Below are 16,896 nucleotides of genomic sequence, written 5' to 3' on the forward strand. Positions count from 1 at the left end.
GTGGTGGTTGTCGTTTATGTGATCAGTGTAAATTATTCTTTGATTATAGCTTTTATGTATTGTTTATCTACAGGCATGCTAAACATGGTTTGTGTTTGATTTGGCTACTGTTGTAAAGCCCATGTTTAGTGTTCATATTGGGTTAATAGTTCTGGCGACAGATATTTAGCTACAATCGTTCTAAATATACAATAGTAACAGTGTCATATAGCGATCACAATAGATCTGCAGTCTTAAAAAAACATACCATTCTGAAACGTCTATGATTACTACAGCATGTAGCAAGATCAGGGATTGTTGTGACTATGACAAAGTGACTTTGATTGCAAACAGTTTATCAGAATCAAATACTCACATGTAGTGTGTTTAAGTTTTATTAACTAAATCATGAACACATATCAAGTCTAAACAAAGACATTGGCTGCGTTCGAAACCGCATACTTCCCTACTATTTAGTATTGGGAAAAGAGTAGGCGAGCGAAAAAGTATGTACGAATCCAAAAGAGTAGGCGAGAATTACCTGGGTGACGTACTAATTATCGCGAGATTCGGACTTAAGTGCGTTCGAATATGCCTACTTTCCTACTATATAGTAGGCGAAAACAGTACGTGAAGGAAGCAGTACGTTCGAAACATCAGTATTCATAAAAGAGTAGGCGAGAAGTTCCCGGATGGCTTACTCGCTTCCGCCCAGATTTTTGAGTGCTCAACCGATGGATACTCTTCTATCCCAGGAGGCCACGCGAGAGGATACGTCATAAAAAAGAAGAAGAAGGATAGGTCATACTCGAACGTGACGGAAAGGATGACGGACGAGACTCAAATGTGAGTATTACAAATCAAATGATCGCATGTGTTGAACTACTGTACAGTAAACTGTTGCATTGTTGAAGATGTAAAGACGCTATATATTTGTGATTTTGCTGTAAATCACATTTTATTATGTAGCTAACAGAGGAGCTCCAGTAAGGACACATACGTCTCCAAAGTGGATTTGCATACATTTTAAACCGTATACATCTTAAATACAATTACTAAATGTCTATTTAATATCTGGCAAGAAACTCTTCTATAAGAATTGCAGATTAAATATGAAATAAGCATCTGAGTGATGTATGTGTGCTATTATGTAGAACAAATCTATAAAGTAACTAAACATAAGTTATCTATTTTATTTGTCCATTAGTACTGTTGATAAATTAAGGAACATTTATGTAGGATAAAAAGTTAAAACAACCTCAACATGTAAATGTAGTGTTGAGCTCATAAATCAGAGGTTATGTGAATCATGCCTGGATGTTACAGGGTCAGATGAACAGATGTGTGTTTATCCGGTGGAGAGTGGCTCATGAAGCTGAATGCTGCCATCAAAGGCTTTGTGACATTACAGAAATGATTAACAACAACTATTTAAATATTAAGTTGTAGTTTATTTTAATTATTGTAATTTCAAACAGAGCTATTACAGCACTTTTCTGATTCTTGATTTCTGTGCATTTGCTGCACAGCTTTTGTGGAGCAGGACCTGCAAGGGAAGATGATGGTGGCATTTGTGAAAAAAAGTGTTTTTTGTCTTCTAAATAATACTGAAATCAAATGACATTGTGCTGTTAAAATGACTGCTTTTGTGTTATGTTTGTGTATTTTGTAGGATCTGAAATGCCAGCAGGCTGGTGTGAGCACTGAGGATGAGGAGCACAGAGCTGAATCCTGGTGATGGTGCCATGGACGAGTCCCTCCATCACTCCACCTGCCCTCATGAGACCCACCATCACTCCACCTGCCCTTATTGCCTCAGATTGTGAAGCACAACACATCACGCAACAACCTCCGGCACGAAGGCACGGCTCACCTCTGGCGGTCAGCTGATTCATCAGAGCCGCAGAATGGGAACCGCTGTGTTGAGACGGCAGAAGGATGTGGGGTTCAGCATCTGTAGCCTATATACATGATTGTAGTTTGAATAAAGCTTTGTTTCATGTGTTGACTTGTATATGCATTTGTTTATTGTGTGATGGTGACTTTGATTCATTCTTTTACTAATTTATTAATATTTCTCATTGTTCTCAGTAAATAAAATACAATTAATTAATGCTTTATTTATTGTTTGAATGAAAATGTAGATATGTTCACTATATACACATCTAGAGTGTATTCATGCATAGCTATTTCAAATGACATACATTACATTTTGTTTGTTTTATTGAATTATATAATTTACAGTAAAAAGTAATATAATTAATTGATCAGCATTTATCGTTGTTATTATTGTATGTTTTGGGCTGGGATAGCAATGCAATTCATTCTGGGGTAATATTAATTTTTAATAATGATACTTAAATTTTTCGAGTATAAAATCAAGTTTTCTCCAAAGGTGAATCTCCCTTTGTGCAGACATTACAAACGCTGAGGAAAACCGTTCTAGGTAGGGCTGTCGAGTAAATGTGAGGTAAATGTATGTATGTATATGTATGTATTTATATATATATATATATATATATATATATATATATATATATATCATGGGTTTGCAAACATATTATGAGATTTTATACACAGGAAAAAACCTATAAGGTTGAATATCAATATATATTTTCTTAAATAATTAATTATATAATACATTTAAAAAAAATGCATTTTCTGTTATTTATAGGCCTGAGGGATGAAACGAGAGTTAAATTTAACAAGAAAAAGGAAAACAAAGCAGTAAGCCACTTTTGCTTATGGATGAAAATGTTTGGATATAAAATAAAGAAATTAACAACATATTCAAGAGATGACAATTTTGGGATTTCGTAATAAAAATAAATATCGTTAAGGATAAAACAGTGGGTCATATTAGTAGGGTTAAATATAAGAACTTAAATCAACCCTAAATGTACTCACACAATAAATGGGCAGCAGTTTCTTCAAAAAGACCACAAAATGAGCAAGTTTAATCAATATCATGATATTTACAGACAGATGAATTAAACGTGTCGTTCAAATCTTTTAAGTTGTTGCGCGTGTGATAACGCGTCGTAGGTCACATGATAACGTCAACATGGCAGATGTCCGGTTCACATTCATACTCAACGAGATCTGGCTATAAAGTACCTACTCTTTTAGCGCTCGTTAAGTAAGTACTCATTGAAATTAAGTACCTACTCATTGAGTATGCGGTTTCGAACGCAGCCATACATAAAATACATAAAATGCAAAGTGAAAGAAACCGAAAAAGAAACAGAAGAATGAAGCTATGGAAAGAGTCAATTTAACCATCTTCAAGAACCATCAGTTTTCTAATTCACCTTGTTGAAAGGGGTGCTGTGTGAAAGTAACCTTGATTTCAAACAGAAATACATTTTCTACTGCCGTACTCTTTAACAAAGAACACAAACAGGGTCTCACATTGACATGACTTTTCATATGTATTTGTAAGAGTGATGTTTTTATTGCATTGATCACAATTGAATTGTCTTTCTTCAGAGTGAAAGTGCAGATTATTATTGAAATTCCTCCTTTTTCTCAACCTCGTCACACTGAGGAAACGTCATTTTTCCAGAATGAGTTTGTAAATGATGTTTCAGGCTTATGTGATATGGGAAACTCATATCACACTGAAGACACTTGTAAGGCTTCTCTCCAGTGTGAACTCTCATGTGAATATTAAGGTTTCCTTTAATCGTGAAACTCTTTTTACACTGAAGACACGTGTAAGGCTTCTCTCCAGTGTGAATTCTCATGTGAGTCTTAAGATTTCCTTTAAGTGAGAAACTCTTCCCACACAGTTTGCAGGTGAAAGGCTTCTCTCCAGTGTGGATTTTCAAGTGGATTTTAAAGCTGTCTTTTCGAATGAAATTCTTTCCACACTGTTGGCAGGTCAAAGGCTTATCTCCACAGTGAATTCTTATCTGGAGATTTCTAGTTTCTGTTTTATTAGTCTGTGAGTTACTACAGGATTTGTCACTAGTCATGAAATCATTACATTTCTCTTCAGTTTCATTCAGTTCTTGACTCTCTTCTTTCAGTTCTTGACTCTCTTCTTTCAGTTCTTGACTCTCTTCTTTCAGTTCTTGACTCTCTTCTTTCAGTTCTTGACTCTCTTCTTTCAGTTCTTGACTCTCTTCTTTCAGTTCTTGACTCTCTTCTTTCAGAGCCATCAGGTCTAGGGTGAAAACAAAAACGAGTTAACACTAGTTTAATGGCACAAAGTAACAGACATAAAAACATTTAGACATCTAAAACATTAAATCATTCTTTAGGACACATCCCAAGTACTACCCCCCTCATAAAACCCACAGTAGAGCACTGCACTGCACACATTTGTGTTGGGATCCTGCAGGTCAGATGTTAGACCTGGTTATGTTGAAAGGGGAGTGAAATCTGATCGGCTTATTTTTTGACATGCTTGCAGAGAAAGGCTTAAAAAAATAAGTTACTGGGTTGTCACTTTTTACGTTTTCAGGGTTGGTAGATGCACCAGGGACCTGATTATAGCACTTAAACACAGAAAAGTAAGATTTTCATGATATGTCCCCTTTAACTGGAAAAGCTTTGGACTGGGAAACTGTCGTCTGGTCTAATCAGGGCTTATGTCTCACCTCCTTAAAAAAATTTATTCAACGGTTATGAGAAGTCTTTGAACACCCTGAGGGAGGAAAGAATGTCGGGGATCAGCTCCTCTCTCTCATACAGGGGGGAAACCCTGCTTCAGAGTATACATTTCGTACTCTTACTGCTCAGATGGTGTGGGTGGATGACCCCTTTTGCAGAAAGGTTTAAAAGATGAGGTTCAATCTGAATTAGCCTGTCGCAATGTGGGGAGAACATAGGATCAATTCATCGAGCTAGCAACCTGAATTGGCAATCTCAGTTGCTCCAGAAGGCCAGACCGACTCTCTCATCCATTCAGTCAAGCAACTCCCCATAACGATGACCCTGAACCGATGCAGGTCGGATGTTCCAGTGAAGAGCGAGAACGCCACGTAAGAGAACATCTGTGCCTGTACTGTGGCCAAGCGGGGTATCTGAGAGCGAACTGCCTGGCTTGACTACCACAGCAGAATACTCCCAGGGTGAGTACATTCATTCTTCCCAGTTATTCTACCTCATGTATGGAAGTACCAGTAAAGATAACCTTTTCCACAAATGCTATCATTAGCAAGGCCCTTCTTGACTCTGGGGTAGCGGGCAGTTTTATTGATGAAGGCCTAGCCAGACAGTGCGAGATACCACTACTCCCCTGTGAATCTCCCTTGCCAGTGGCAGCGTTCGATGGATGCCCCCTGGGGGCCAGTCATGTTTGAAGCACCACCACCGACATTATCCTGTAAGTTGGTATTCTTCATATTGAAACCACACGCCTCTTTACCATCCATTCCCTTCACAATCCAGTTGTCCTCGGTCTACCCTGGCTACAGAAACACAACCCTCTAATTTCATGGCAGGAGAAACAAATCACGTGCTGGAGGCTCCATCTGTCAGTACAATTGCCTAAATCCAGTCACTCCCATGTCAGTGAGAACCACCGCAACCATTACCCATTCCCTGATGACCTTGGTCACATATTGCTGTTGATTTTGTCACTGACTCCCAAGGTAACACTACTATAATCAGTCATTGATCGTTTATCCATGACATGACACTTAATACCTTTACCTAAGCTTCCGACAGCGTTTGAGAAAGCGTTTGTCTCTGATCAAGGTTCCCAATTCATGTCTCAGGTTTCGACAGCCTTCTTCCGTCAGCTCAATGTAAATGTAAGCCCCAGTTCAGGGTACCACCCACAGTCTAATGGACAAACTGCATGTTTAAACCAAGAACTCACAAGTTTTCTGAGAATGTACTGCCAACAGAATCAATCAGACTGGAGCCACTTCCTTCCCAAGGCTGAATATGCTCAAAACTGTCTTCAGAAAACCCTCCACGGGCATGATTCCTTCCTCAGCTAACCCATGACGTACTAGTAACGTGATTTATTAGTATTTAACTTTAATTTTTTCTTGACTAACTAATATACAATGTAATGATGTTGCATGCTCGTAGTTTCTTTTGCACTTTCTAAAGTGAAGCGATATACAGCGTGCGTCACCGCATTTGTGCGTGCAATTGAAGAGTGCACACTACGAGCGCAGTATAACGGCTGAGAGGACAGGAAAGTGTGTTTTTCTGAGGCGAGATACTTTTTATTTCAGCGTACACTTACATCACTGGTAGTTCTTTCTGTGCTGGGTTCTCTGAAGTAGTCGTGATTAGCCTCTCACAACGTAACATGCTCTAAACACACCTCTTAAGCACGCCAAATAAGTGGACTTATTTTTTTTATCGCGGCTTTGAACGATTACATAATCGCGATTAGAAATGCGATTAATTGTGCAACCCTACATGTTTCTCCCACATTTTAAGTTTCTCTGCTGAAACCTGTCGGGCCCGAGGGAAGAGGGGGAGGGCGATATCCAGAGCCCACTACCCATAATCGTGGATGACGAGGAGCCATACCAAGTGCGAGATCTTCTTGACTCCAGACGTCAGGATTGATGACTGTAATATCTGGTTGACTGTGAGGGGTATGGCACAGAAGAGAGGTCCTGGGTCAATGCAGAGGACATCCACAAACACACACTTAACACATAAATCCATAGGACTCATCTAGAGACCTGCCCCTCGACCTCGTGGAAGACCCTGGCGTCGAATGCACCCTCGCGTCAGGAGGCATCCTCTGGCTGGGGGTGGGTATTGGGTATTGGTTGTGCGCGGGGGGTTTCTGTCACGAGTGCCACTCAAGAAAATCTTTCCATTGGCCACCAGAGGTCAACCTTTCCTGAGTATTAAACCACAGACTACAATAGGGTATTAGTCATACCCTAACTAATCACGCTCACACCTGTCAGTCATTTCACAAACTATTTAAGCCATGAGACACTAGGTTCGGTGCAAAGTCTTGTATTGAAACAGCCTACATTTCATAGCATTTGTCTGTTTGATATACCCGTTTCTTGACCTTGTTTGGATTACGTTTTCTTGACCACTTGCTGCCTGCCTGTTGACTATTGCCTTATTGACTGGATTATTGTCTGTTTGCTGCCTGTCCTGACTACCTGTTATGTATGATGTTATTTTTCTGCCACAATTTTATGCGCAACATTTCACCTGCTTGCTACCCTGATACCTGTCCTGAGTAAAAGTCTAAACCAGGAAAGTGAAGAGTCTCCAAGCACCGATAAGATTTGTATTTAATATCTGTACTTCAAATTTCTGACAGAAAGCATAACAGCATGCCATACCTGCTACATTCAATTTGACCAAACACAGCCAAGCTTTTCAAATCTAAGTCGAAGCAAAGATGAACAGATGAAGATACCACCCACAGAAGTAGCAGGTAAGTTTGTTGCTGTTTGGATAAATAACTTTGAGCTCACTTTTGGACTAATGTTAGCTAACACGTGGAATACTGACGTTAACCGCTGTAACATGATACGGATGCTGGTGTTTATATTCGTTCAAGCTTGACAACCTTACTGCCTTTTTATTTCTAATATACATTACAGATGGGTACAAAGATTAAATTGTTAAAAGTAATGCTTATAATAGGGCATTCATCTGAAACTGTTGAGGCAGTGAAGAGTTGTGAATATATTACCCACCAGGTACATTGTACTCCGCATACTGTCATTCTAAAGAAGAAAACAAATCATGCGGAAGTGTTTTGTTTTGGCTATTTCTTTGTTTTTTCTAATTTAACCCCCTGGGGTCGACGATTGCGCCGGCGCGATAGGCTCGCTTTTTTTCAGTTCAGTTCAGTTCAAAAGAAATTAATTTTGCTCTGTGGACTTTGATATTACAAGCAAGTTTCATACGTCAATCGATTCTGTTAAATGTGTATTATTTTTGTGTATACTCACAATAAAAACAAAGTGTTGTGCTTTTTGCCAAATAAAGAAAAATAAACGTGATGCGAGTTCTGCCTTCTCTCTGTCAGTGAAGACCATTCTGAAACGCGTCCGAAAATGAACAATAACTCAGCGAATACTCAGTCAAACAGGCAGACAGACACACAGGCATGAAGCTTGAATTATCTTCTTTTAAATGAAGTAATTTATATAAAAAACAAATATTCTCATCTTGTGAAATCTGTATTAAAAGAGAGCGATTCCAGTCGAGCTCATTAGAGCTAATTCAAATGTAATGTGACTCCACCCACAGAGAGCGCGTGCTATTCAAACGCAAATTACTGAGGCAATCCAAGCAAACCTGTGAACGCCCCCCATATCAGCTCGAGAAAACACAAGTTTAATCATATGTTATTTACACCATCTGGCAGCGCTGTGAGGAATAATAATAATGGAAAATCTACCTCAGAGTGCGGGTATTGCAGGAGAGAGGATCCGAATATGTACTACGTTTTTTTTCCTTCAAGTTAATCGCGTTTCTGTGAATGAATGAACGGCAGCCGCAGAGATGCGTGCTGTTTATCACAGCTCGCAAAAAGACAGTTTAAATTTAAATTGCGTCTCTGTGTGAATGAATGATGATGTTTTAGCAAACTATATTGCTGTACTGAGTTGAGTAAAAATCGACAGAAATATGTTGAAATAAAATGTAGGCTATTTGTATAAGCAACGTATTAAACTGAAAATTAACATTTATATGCCCTACTATTTCATAAAAACAACGTTACAGTCAGGTGTTTCTGTTTGTGAATGAATGTTTCGGTTTTAGCAAACTGTATTGCTATACTGAGTAAAAATCGACTGAAATATGTCGAAATAAAATGTATTTGTATAAGCAACATATTAAACTGCAAATTAACATTTATATTTCTTATAATAAAAATGAAAGACCTATGTTACAGATATATGAAAGACAACATTTCGTTGATTAGTTTTGGATATGTTATAAATTTTTACTGTAAAATATCTGCCACCTCAAATAAGCTTTTGTTTGCCAATATTTGCTCATGTTAAATATAGTATGTTTTGTCAAAAATAAAGTTATCAAATAATCAATCAAATCCTTAACTTTGAAATATGTATGATAAAATGTATACTTTAGTTTTTACAAAGAAAGATTACACTTGAATTGTTGTTGTAATTGTAACCTTTTTAATAAAAAATATATTTACAAGGTATGTAAACAAACTATTAAAAGGTAAATATAAGCCTATAAAATTATTTCTTTAAATAATTTTTATTGTGTTTTATTAGTGACAAATTTGGGGAGAGGATAAATATTCCAAAACTGAAAATACAGTATGAGAATTAACTGCACAATTACTAGACATGTTTTCCTTGGATATTATCGTGCAAATTGCAAGCACAATATGTGGAAAAATAAAAAAGAATTGAGATGCTTCCAACTGTTGCTCTTGCATTCTTGTGGCTCAGTGACTCACCTAAATGAATGGCTAATTAAGTATGCGGGCCCCACTGTCTCTTCAGGTGTGAAACACTAAATATGCATGATCGTTGACGCCCACTCCACATATTGCCTTTCCAAACAGAAAGTGCTTTGCAAAATTCAAATCAATGTATTGTGTTATGTGAATGATAAGGCAGGGTGATTTTCACATCATTTTGAAGAAAAAACACTAGGTGATGACATCCATTAGACAAAAGTCTTATTGGCACATATTTAGAATGTGTTTTATGGCCTTATTTCAGAAACTTTAGTTTTTTGTTTTTTTCAATAACCATGCATAAACATTATTCTCTCAAAAATGCAGACATGTACATTCTTGTTGCTAACATATTATGGTAGCCCTGTTTGTGCTAAATAGTGTGTCATTTTTTTTTGCCATTAATATGTTTATAAGCAACTGAAAAAAGCACAAATGTCAGGGCATGTCAGAACATCTCAAGGACCCCAAAAACACCTTAGACCCCAGAGGGTTAAGTTGTGACAGAATGACTGAAAAAAGACTGAGAATGAAACCAACCTGTTTGTTCCTCAGTATCTTCATGTTTGACACTGGATGTTTCTTCAATCCTCACATCTTCACTCTCCTCTTTAATAAACGGCATCATTGTTTGTTCCTCAGTATCTTCATGTTTGACACTGAACGTTTCTTCAATCCTCACGTCTTCACTCTCCTCTTTAATAAACGCCATCTTTCTTTGTTCCTCAGTATCTTCATGTTTGACATTGAATGTTTCTTTAATCTTCACGTCTTCACTCTCCTCTTTAATAAACACCATCTTTATAATAGTGTGTCATGTGGATCTCAGTCGCTTCACCAGGAGTTTTTCTGTGTGTTTGGACACTCTGTCCTGTTTAAGAGGAGAATAATTAACAAAGTAAAACACGTCCAGACTAAGACATTTCTACACTGACCAGTGAAATGTGTCCACGGCATCTTAACTTGTGGGAACGTGATAATATGGGCTGTGTGTGCTGCGATGGGCCGTGTGTGCTGCCTTATCAGACAAGAGTGTCACTACGCTATCAGATGCACGCACCCTAGAATTGACAGATATCTGGATTGTAATGGAGGAGGTCTTACCCGTGATGCACTCGCTAAAATGTGCCACCACTGACCGTAACTTTACTGTCCAAGCATCTCAAAGTAATCCCAGGGGAGAACGCCAAAGTCAAGGGATTCAAAAGCACAGTGTGTGTCTCACTGGAAAGGAGACTTGGGCTTGCAGAAGTCAGCAACGCGCAAAAGGTTGCATCATTCCTAGACCCAAGGCACAAGCACCTGAGATTTGCAACATATGATGCTGGAGGCGCTGTGCAGGCCGAAGTCAGAGACCTCCTGCCCAGCATTGATGACGCTGGAGACACGGAAGGCGCAGAGGAATCGGGAGAAAGGCTTACAGCTAAAAACTATGAAATGATGCCCTCTCTGCTGCAGTGATTGCTGTCTTGTTTGGTGAGGATAACATCGAGCAGACAGCAACAGCCACAACCGAACTCTTGCAATACTGCCAAGACATACGTCCACCAATGAACGCTAACCCCATGACATGGTGGAAGGCCAACGAGAAGAAATATCTCCGCCTGGCAAAGTTAGCAATCTCCTACTTGAGTGTGCCTTCGACTTCTGTGCCATCCGAGCGGGTGTTCTCCGCAGCTGGACTAATAGTTAATAGCTTGCGCTTGCGTCTCCTCCCAGAACATGTTGACATGCTAATTACCATAACTCTTGCAATACTGCCAAGACATACGTCCACCAATGAACGCTAACCCCATGACATGGTGGAAGGCCAACGAGAAGAAATATCTCCGCCTGGCAAAGTTAGCAAAAAAGAGTTAAAAACAAAAAACAACAAAAAAAAACTGTTTATTAATTGAACAAGTAACATGTTCTCATCTTTTTTTTAATGACAAATCACTAAAGATGAAACTGGCCTCCCTTTCTGTCATTGGTCCGTGTACTTTTGCGTCCATTTGTTTTTCCTACGAACGGTTGTTGTATTTTTAAAATGCAAAGTTGAACACTAAAATTTGAATTTGAACTGTACACACCAAATGCTGCGCAAAAAAAAAATATTGATGTATTTTCAGATTTATGTTTATGACTTTTTGCCCCTTTATTAAAAATTTAAATATTCACAAATTAATATGGAACTTTTTTGATTTTACTGGTTTTCTAAGGCCAAATTAGAACCCGGAAATTATATTTTTCCCGCAGTGCTGAATGAGAAGAGCCATGTCTCTGGAACCATACAGAGACGTAATTTATAGGCTAATGATGATAAATGTGTCTGAAAAAATAACGGGGGATTTTAATTGTTTATTAATAAACTTTTCTAAATCAGTGTCAGCTGCAAACATCTCCATCTCCGCTGTAAAGCGAATGCCCTTTAGAGAGAAATGCATCTTTCATACGGATTAAATAATCAGATGGTATTCGTTTAAAAGTGGACATTTCAAGCTTTATAAATATTTATATTTTGTTTCACTTCATTTTTGAGACGCACTCCAGTTCGCGGAGATCATGAAAGCGCGTCTGATTGTTTTATTTTATTTTACAAAAGCTCAACGTTTTCTTGTCATTGTGAGTTTACACAAATAAAAGTAGTTGTATTATGTATTATATGATGTATTATTCTTTTCTGTATGACCAGAAATGATAAGAGTATTTTAAGTTGTTTCCACTGTTGATAGGAAAATGCAAAGTTCCGTCCACACTCCCCACAAACCCTTGGATATACGTCAAAATCTTGTGTTTATTTGTTATAATCTTAGCCATGTATTATTATTGTCTAACCTGTATTATGACTGACACTTGACGGATTGCTTTGTTCCTTTTTTGGATAAAAGAGTCTTCTAAATATGTCTATATGTAATAATAATAATGATAATTATTATTATTATTATTTGCGTTTTTACTATAAATGAGTTCACTTAAGACAGTAATATGTTTATCATAAAATAATTTATGAATGTTTTATTTTTATATAATCTAACCTTTTACAGTCTTTTTTTTTGCTTATTCTATTATACTGTGCTTTTTCCTTCCAAAAAATGGACTTTAAAGATACAAGTAAATGTCGCAAAAACTATATTAAGGATATTGTGGGTACGGTTAATTAATCCGTGTGCGCGATCTGTTAAACCAGTCGAGGGAACAGTTTAAGAATACGGTTTATAAACTGAGGGGACAGATTTTCACAGGTGACTTTCATATTATCTAAATGTTCCAGGTCAACGCAACTAAAATCCAGAAATTAAATTTCACATTTTTGTCTACTTTTGCGTCCATTCGTTTTTCCTTTTTTAACTAATACCTGGAAAACAAATAACAAGCTTTCATCTTTATTCGTTTTTAGTTTAGTTTTTTAGTTTACACTTTATTTGTAAAAATATTCACAAACAAACTTATTTTCCTTATATACAATGCTTGTTTAATTGAAAACGAATAATCAACATACAACTTCATTTTACTACACGGACCGTCATTGTGAGAATGTGCGTTTTCTTTTCTGTTTTTTTCCTCCGATTTTCGAACAATATTCGACTTTTGCTCCTTGATTGTCAAATGGCATTTTTGGCAGAAATTCACATCCCTAATATATATAGCCTATATATATATATATATATATATATATATATATATATATATATATATATATATATATATATACGCAAATTATAAACAAAATAAGTCTACATATCAGTGAATGGATTCAGTGAATGGATTAAAAAGACTTTGGGATTATATGATTAAATTTTTTTGTAGCTTCAATATTCTTTTAACATTTAGCCCATTAATAATAATAACATTATTGTAACTTCAATAGAGTGCTGTCACGAGGGACTACAAATGAAAACAGATGCTTTTTTTGTCCTCACTAGGCTATTGGTGTATTCTATAGAAGGGTGGTTCTTCAACTACGGGCACTTTTGGCCTTGTGAACTTGATGTAAAAAAAAGTGTTCAAATCAAAATTGTCACAGTCTTACAGTTAAATATAACTAGTCTAGTTTAATGATCCATAAGAGAACGCACTTACATTATAAGACAAATTGGTGTTTTTTGACATATTTTCCGATCCGCACTGAACAAATGTCATTTCCATCACATGCAAATATTTGATTATTATTTAAAATTCTTATGATATACATAATTTCTCAACAGTGTAAAACCACTTCCACACATAGTTTGACCAATTTATACCTATATTGCAATTACCATAGATTTGTGGATTAAATTAATTAATTGTCATGAGGCCCAAACACAAAGCTTACATCCACCACAACCTGAAATATAATATTGCATTGGTTAGATACATTTCAGAAAAATAACTACTTGTGTTATTACATTAAGTGGAACATTATCCCATAAAATATGCAGAATTTTTTAATGAGTGATTAGAATTTTGTACATATTTTTAAAAAAGTTATGAGGTGGTGGAAATGACTGGGTGTTGTGGAAATGACAATGAATGGACGTCCATGTAGAAAAACAGAAAACATTTAGTTGAAACCCATTTAACAAATCATTTGTCATTAGTCTGTTTGGTTCCATAACCAGATGAACAGTTACAGTCTTACTGTAAACAACTTTAACCACAAATAGTGAGACCTTTATCCAGTTGACCTCCGCAGCATCTTAAAAATAGATGTAAAGGCATTTAAACAAATATATATTTGAATAAATACATTAGTGTTGTACATTTCAATAAATAAAATATTCATATGTAGCCACTCAATCTAAGAATTCCACCTTGTAAGCATAAATGTCATTTCCACCACACCTTTGTCATTTCCACCCAAGAATAATGTGGTGGAAATGTGGTGGAAATGACCGTGGTGGAAATGATAATCCTACAGTATTTTGTAAAAAAATCCAAGCTAGTATTACATATTAGCTATGAATTGGTAGTTAGCATTGCATGCCTACAAAATACATCTATTTGTGTTAAAAAATTAATTTATTTACAAACTCATTTATTGTTACGCCATGTTTGGAAATGACATACAATAAAAATATTTTCATTTTAAGCAACATTTACCTTGAGTTTTCTTATCCAAGTTGCTGAAGAAATTTAAAATCTCCTCCATGTCAGACATGTGCTGTGATGTCATTGTTCATCTCCATTGAAACTACCCAAACAATCTTTCAAAAAAACTTTTTAAAGGGACATTACAGCGTTGTGGTGGAAATGACGGCAATACTGTGGGACAACTACATTTTGTATATAAAATCACATTAATAGTTGTCTGACCTTAAATACCTCAATTATGTTTTGATTCTTTTACTGAAACTTTATTCAGTCATAATAAAAAAAAAAAGATAAATAATTTTTTTACACTTCTTTTTCATTATTGAAGATCAAAAGTCTGGGTGTGGGACAAGCACAAAACAGCAATATTTGCATGTATAATGATGTTTAAAAAGGTGAAAAAATCATCATAGACTACCGGTAAAAAGTTCCTAAAGTACTTTCATTGTAAATTTAACTATGAAAGTGTTAATTTTTCAAAATTAAATGTTTTTTATAAAATATGATCAAAGGACATGAAAGTGCCCGTAGTCTAAGAATTGCCCAGAAATACAGTCATATAGCCACAACTTTACTGGAACGATCGGGCATTTACAGTCCTGACAAAATATATACTTTAAATAACATAATATACAGAAAGTTAATTAGGTAAAGAGATACAGGGAATACAGGGAATTAAGAGGAAAACGAAGTATCCTACAATGAATAAATGTAACCAATAATAACAATATAAAAATATATTAAATAATAAAAAATAAACGACAAATTAATGGATTTAAAAGACTGTTGGATAAAAATGTTTTATAAGGCATATTCTTCTTCTAACAAACTTACCACGACATATAATCACAATAAGTGACCACATAAAAAATAAGTGAAGCAAACATGTCCAGAACGCATCTCGAGGTGATCGGTTCTGCACAGTCTTTGCTAATCTCAAACGAGCCTATTAGTTCCCAGAGAGCAAACAACTGATTCACAATATAGGGAGCGAAATGAGACGCATCTTTGTTAAACACTGTGTTGAGTGTGTTCATTACTGTTATTAGATGCATTACGATGTTAACTTTAAAAATAATTTATCTCACAGTTTATTTATTCTCTTTATTATTGTCTGAACGTGTTGTATTGATTAAAACACTTTAAATTATTAAAAAACACAAACCTTTCTTCAGCAGAATCACAGATGCAGGAGCGCGGCGCAGCCTTATGACGTCATATTCCCACACCAAAATAAAAGTCCCGTTCACTCGAAATAGAAATTCTCATACAGAAAACACATTTAAATTATAAGATAAAGGATTGATTCAAATAATAAATAAATGATTCCCAAAGCTATCAATACCAATGAGATTTTTTTTTCAAAAGCCGCAGGCTTATATCTAAATATAATTTTACCAACCATACTACTATTTAATTTATTAACTAAAACTGAATCCTTATCATGATGAATATATCCATCTTATTCCGTTTCTCCACAGAATATAAGGGAAATAGCCTATATAAAATCAACATTTTTTCTTTGTTTCGTTAAAGTGCATTATATTAAAATGACTGTCACTGTAAAGAAGTACACATGATGGGTGGATGAAATCTGATTTATATTTCATTATCTCTAATAAAATTGGAGATATGGAATTTGTGCTGAAATGTGACTAAACATCTCTTAGGCTTTCACATTCACAAACATAATTTGCAAACATAATTGTACTCCTCATAATAGCACGATAATATGGAATAACAGATAAATCTGTCTTCTATAAGAAACATGTGGTCTGTCTTTGATCTTATTGATTTCAGCAGTAATGCTATATGAGCAATGTTGTTTATAATAAAAAGGAATATAATTCGCTGATTAAAGTCATACCTATTCAGTTTATATTGGCAATAATATGACAGCATATTTTTGTTACTAGTTCAGATGTAATTAGGCCTAATGATACTGAAAAAACAGATAATCTTTTCTTTTCATGTCCAATCGAAAATATATTTTTAAATAAACGAGGAGGTTTTTGTAGAGGAAAATCATGTATTATTTGCAAATATTAAGGAGAATACAAATAATAATCATAAACTACATATTAATTCTTGCAGAATTCTTCATACATAAATCCAAATTTATCAAGACCCAACTCCTTTCGAAACTATGTGAACTGGAGGTCAATGTTATTTTCTTTAGATTTATGTAAAACAAGAATGAGGGAGTCACATGGCTCTGGGGAAGACGACTGGTTGATCGATTTGCTCCTACCACCCTTACACCAAAAGCGATTCTGACCTGACTGCCACGGCGGATACATCAGTGGGGGAAAAATTTAAATACAATGCATCTTGACATTTTGATTGTGTGTGTGTGTTCATATACACTCACCTAAAGGATTATTAGGAACACCATACTAATACTGTGTTTGACCCCCTTTCTACGGTGGCCCAGTAGTGCACAACACAATGGCATTTAAAAAGCA

At 35.9% G+C, this 16,896-nt stretch overlaps 1 protein-coding gene across 1 annotated transcript; it reads right to left on the reverse strand.

Annotated features, from left to right (window-relative positions):
* Nucleotides 1–2,910: 2,910 nt before the first annotated feature.
* Nucleotides 2,911–15,679, reverse strand: LOC308689595 (uncharacterized protein). The gene is made up of 3 exons (XM_081363399.1): nucleotides 15,597–15,679; nucleotides 9,917–10,247; nucleotides 2,911–4,147 (listed from the first exon to the last, which is right to left on the reverse strand). The coding sequence occupies exons 2-3, from the start codon at nucleotides 10,173–10,175 to the stop codon at nucleotides 3,486–3,488; spliced, it is 921 nt and encodes a 306-aa protein (XP_081219525.1). The 5' UTR covers nucleotides 10,176–10,247; nucleotides 15,597–15,679; the 3' UTR covers nucleotides 2,911–3,485.
* Nucleotides 15,680–16,896: the final 1,217 nt, after the last annotated feature.

The sequence above is a fragment of the Scardinius erythrophthalmus genome (assembly GCF_964197995.2).
Source record: "Scardinius erythrophthalmus genome assembly, chromosome: 4".
Classification (NCBI taxonomy): domain Eukaryota; kingdom Metazoa; phylum Chordata; class Actinopteri; order Cypriniformes; family Leuciscidae; genus Scardinius; species Scardinius erythrophthalmus.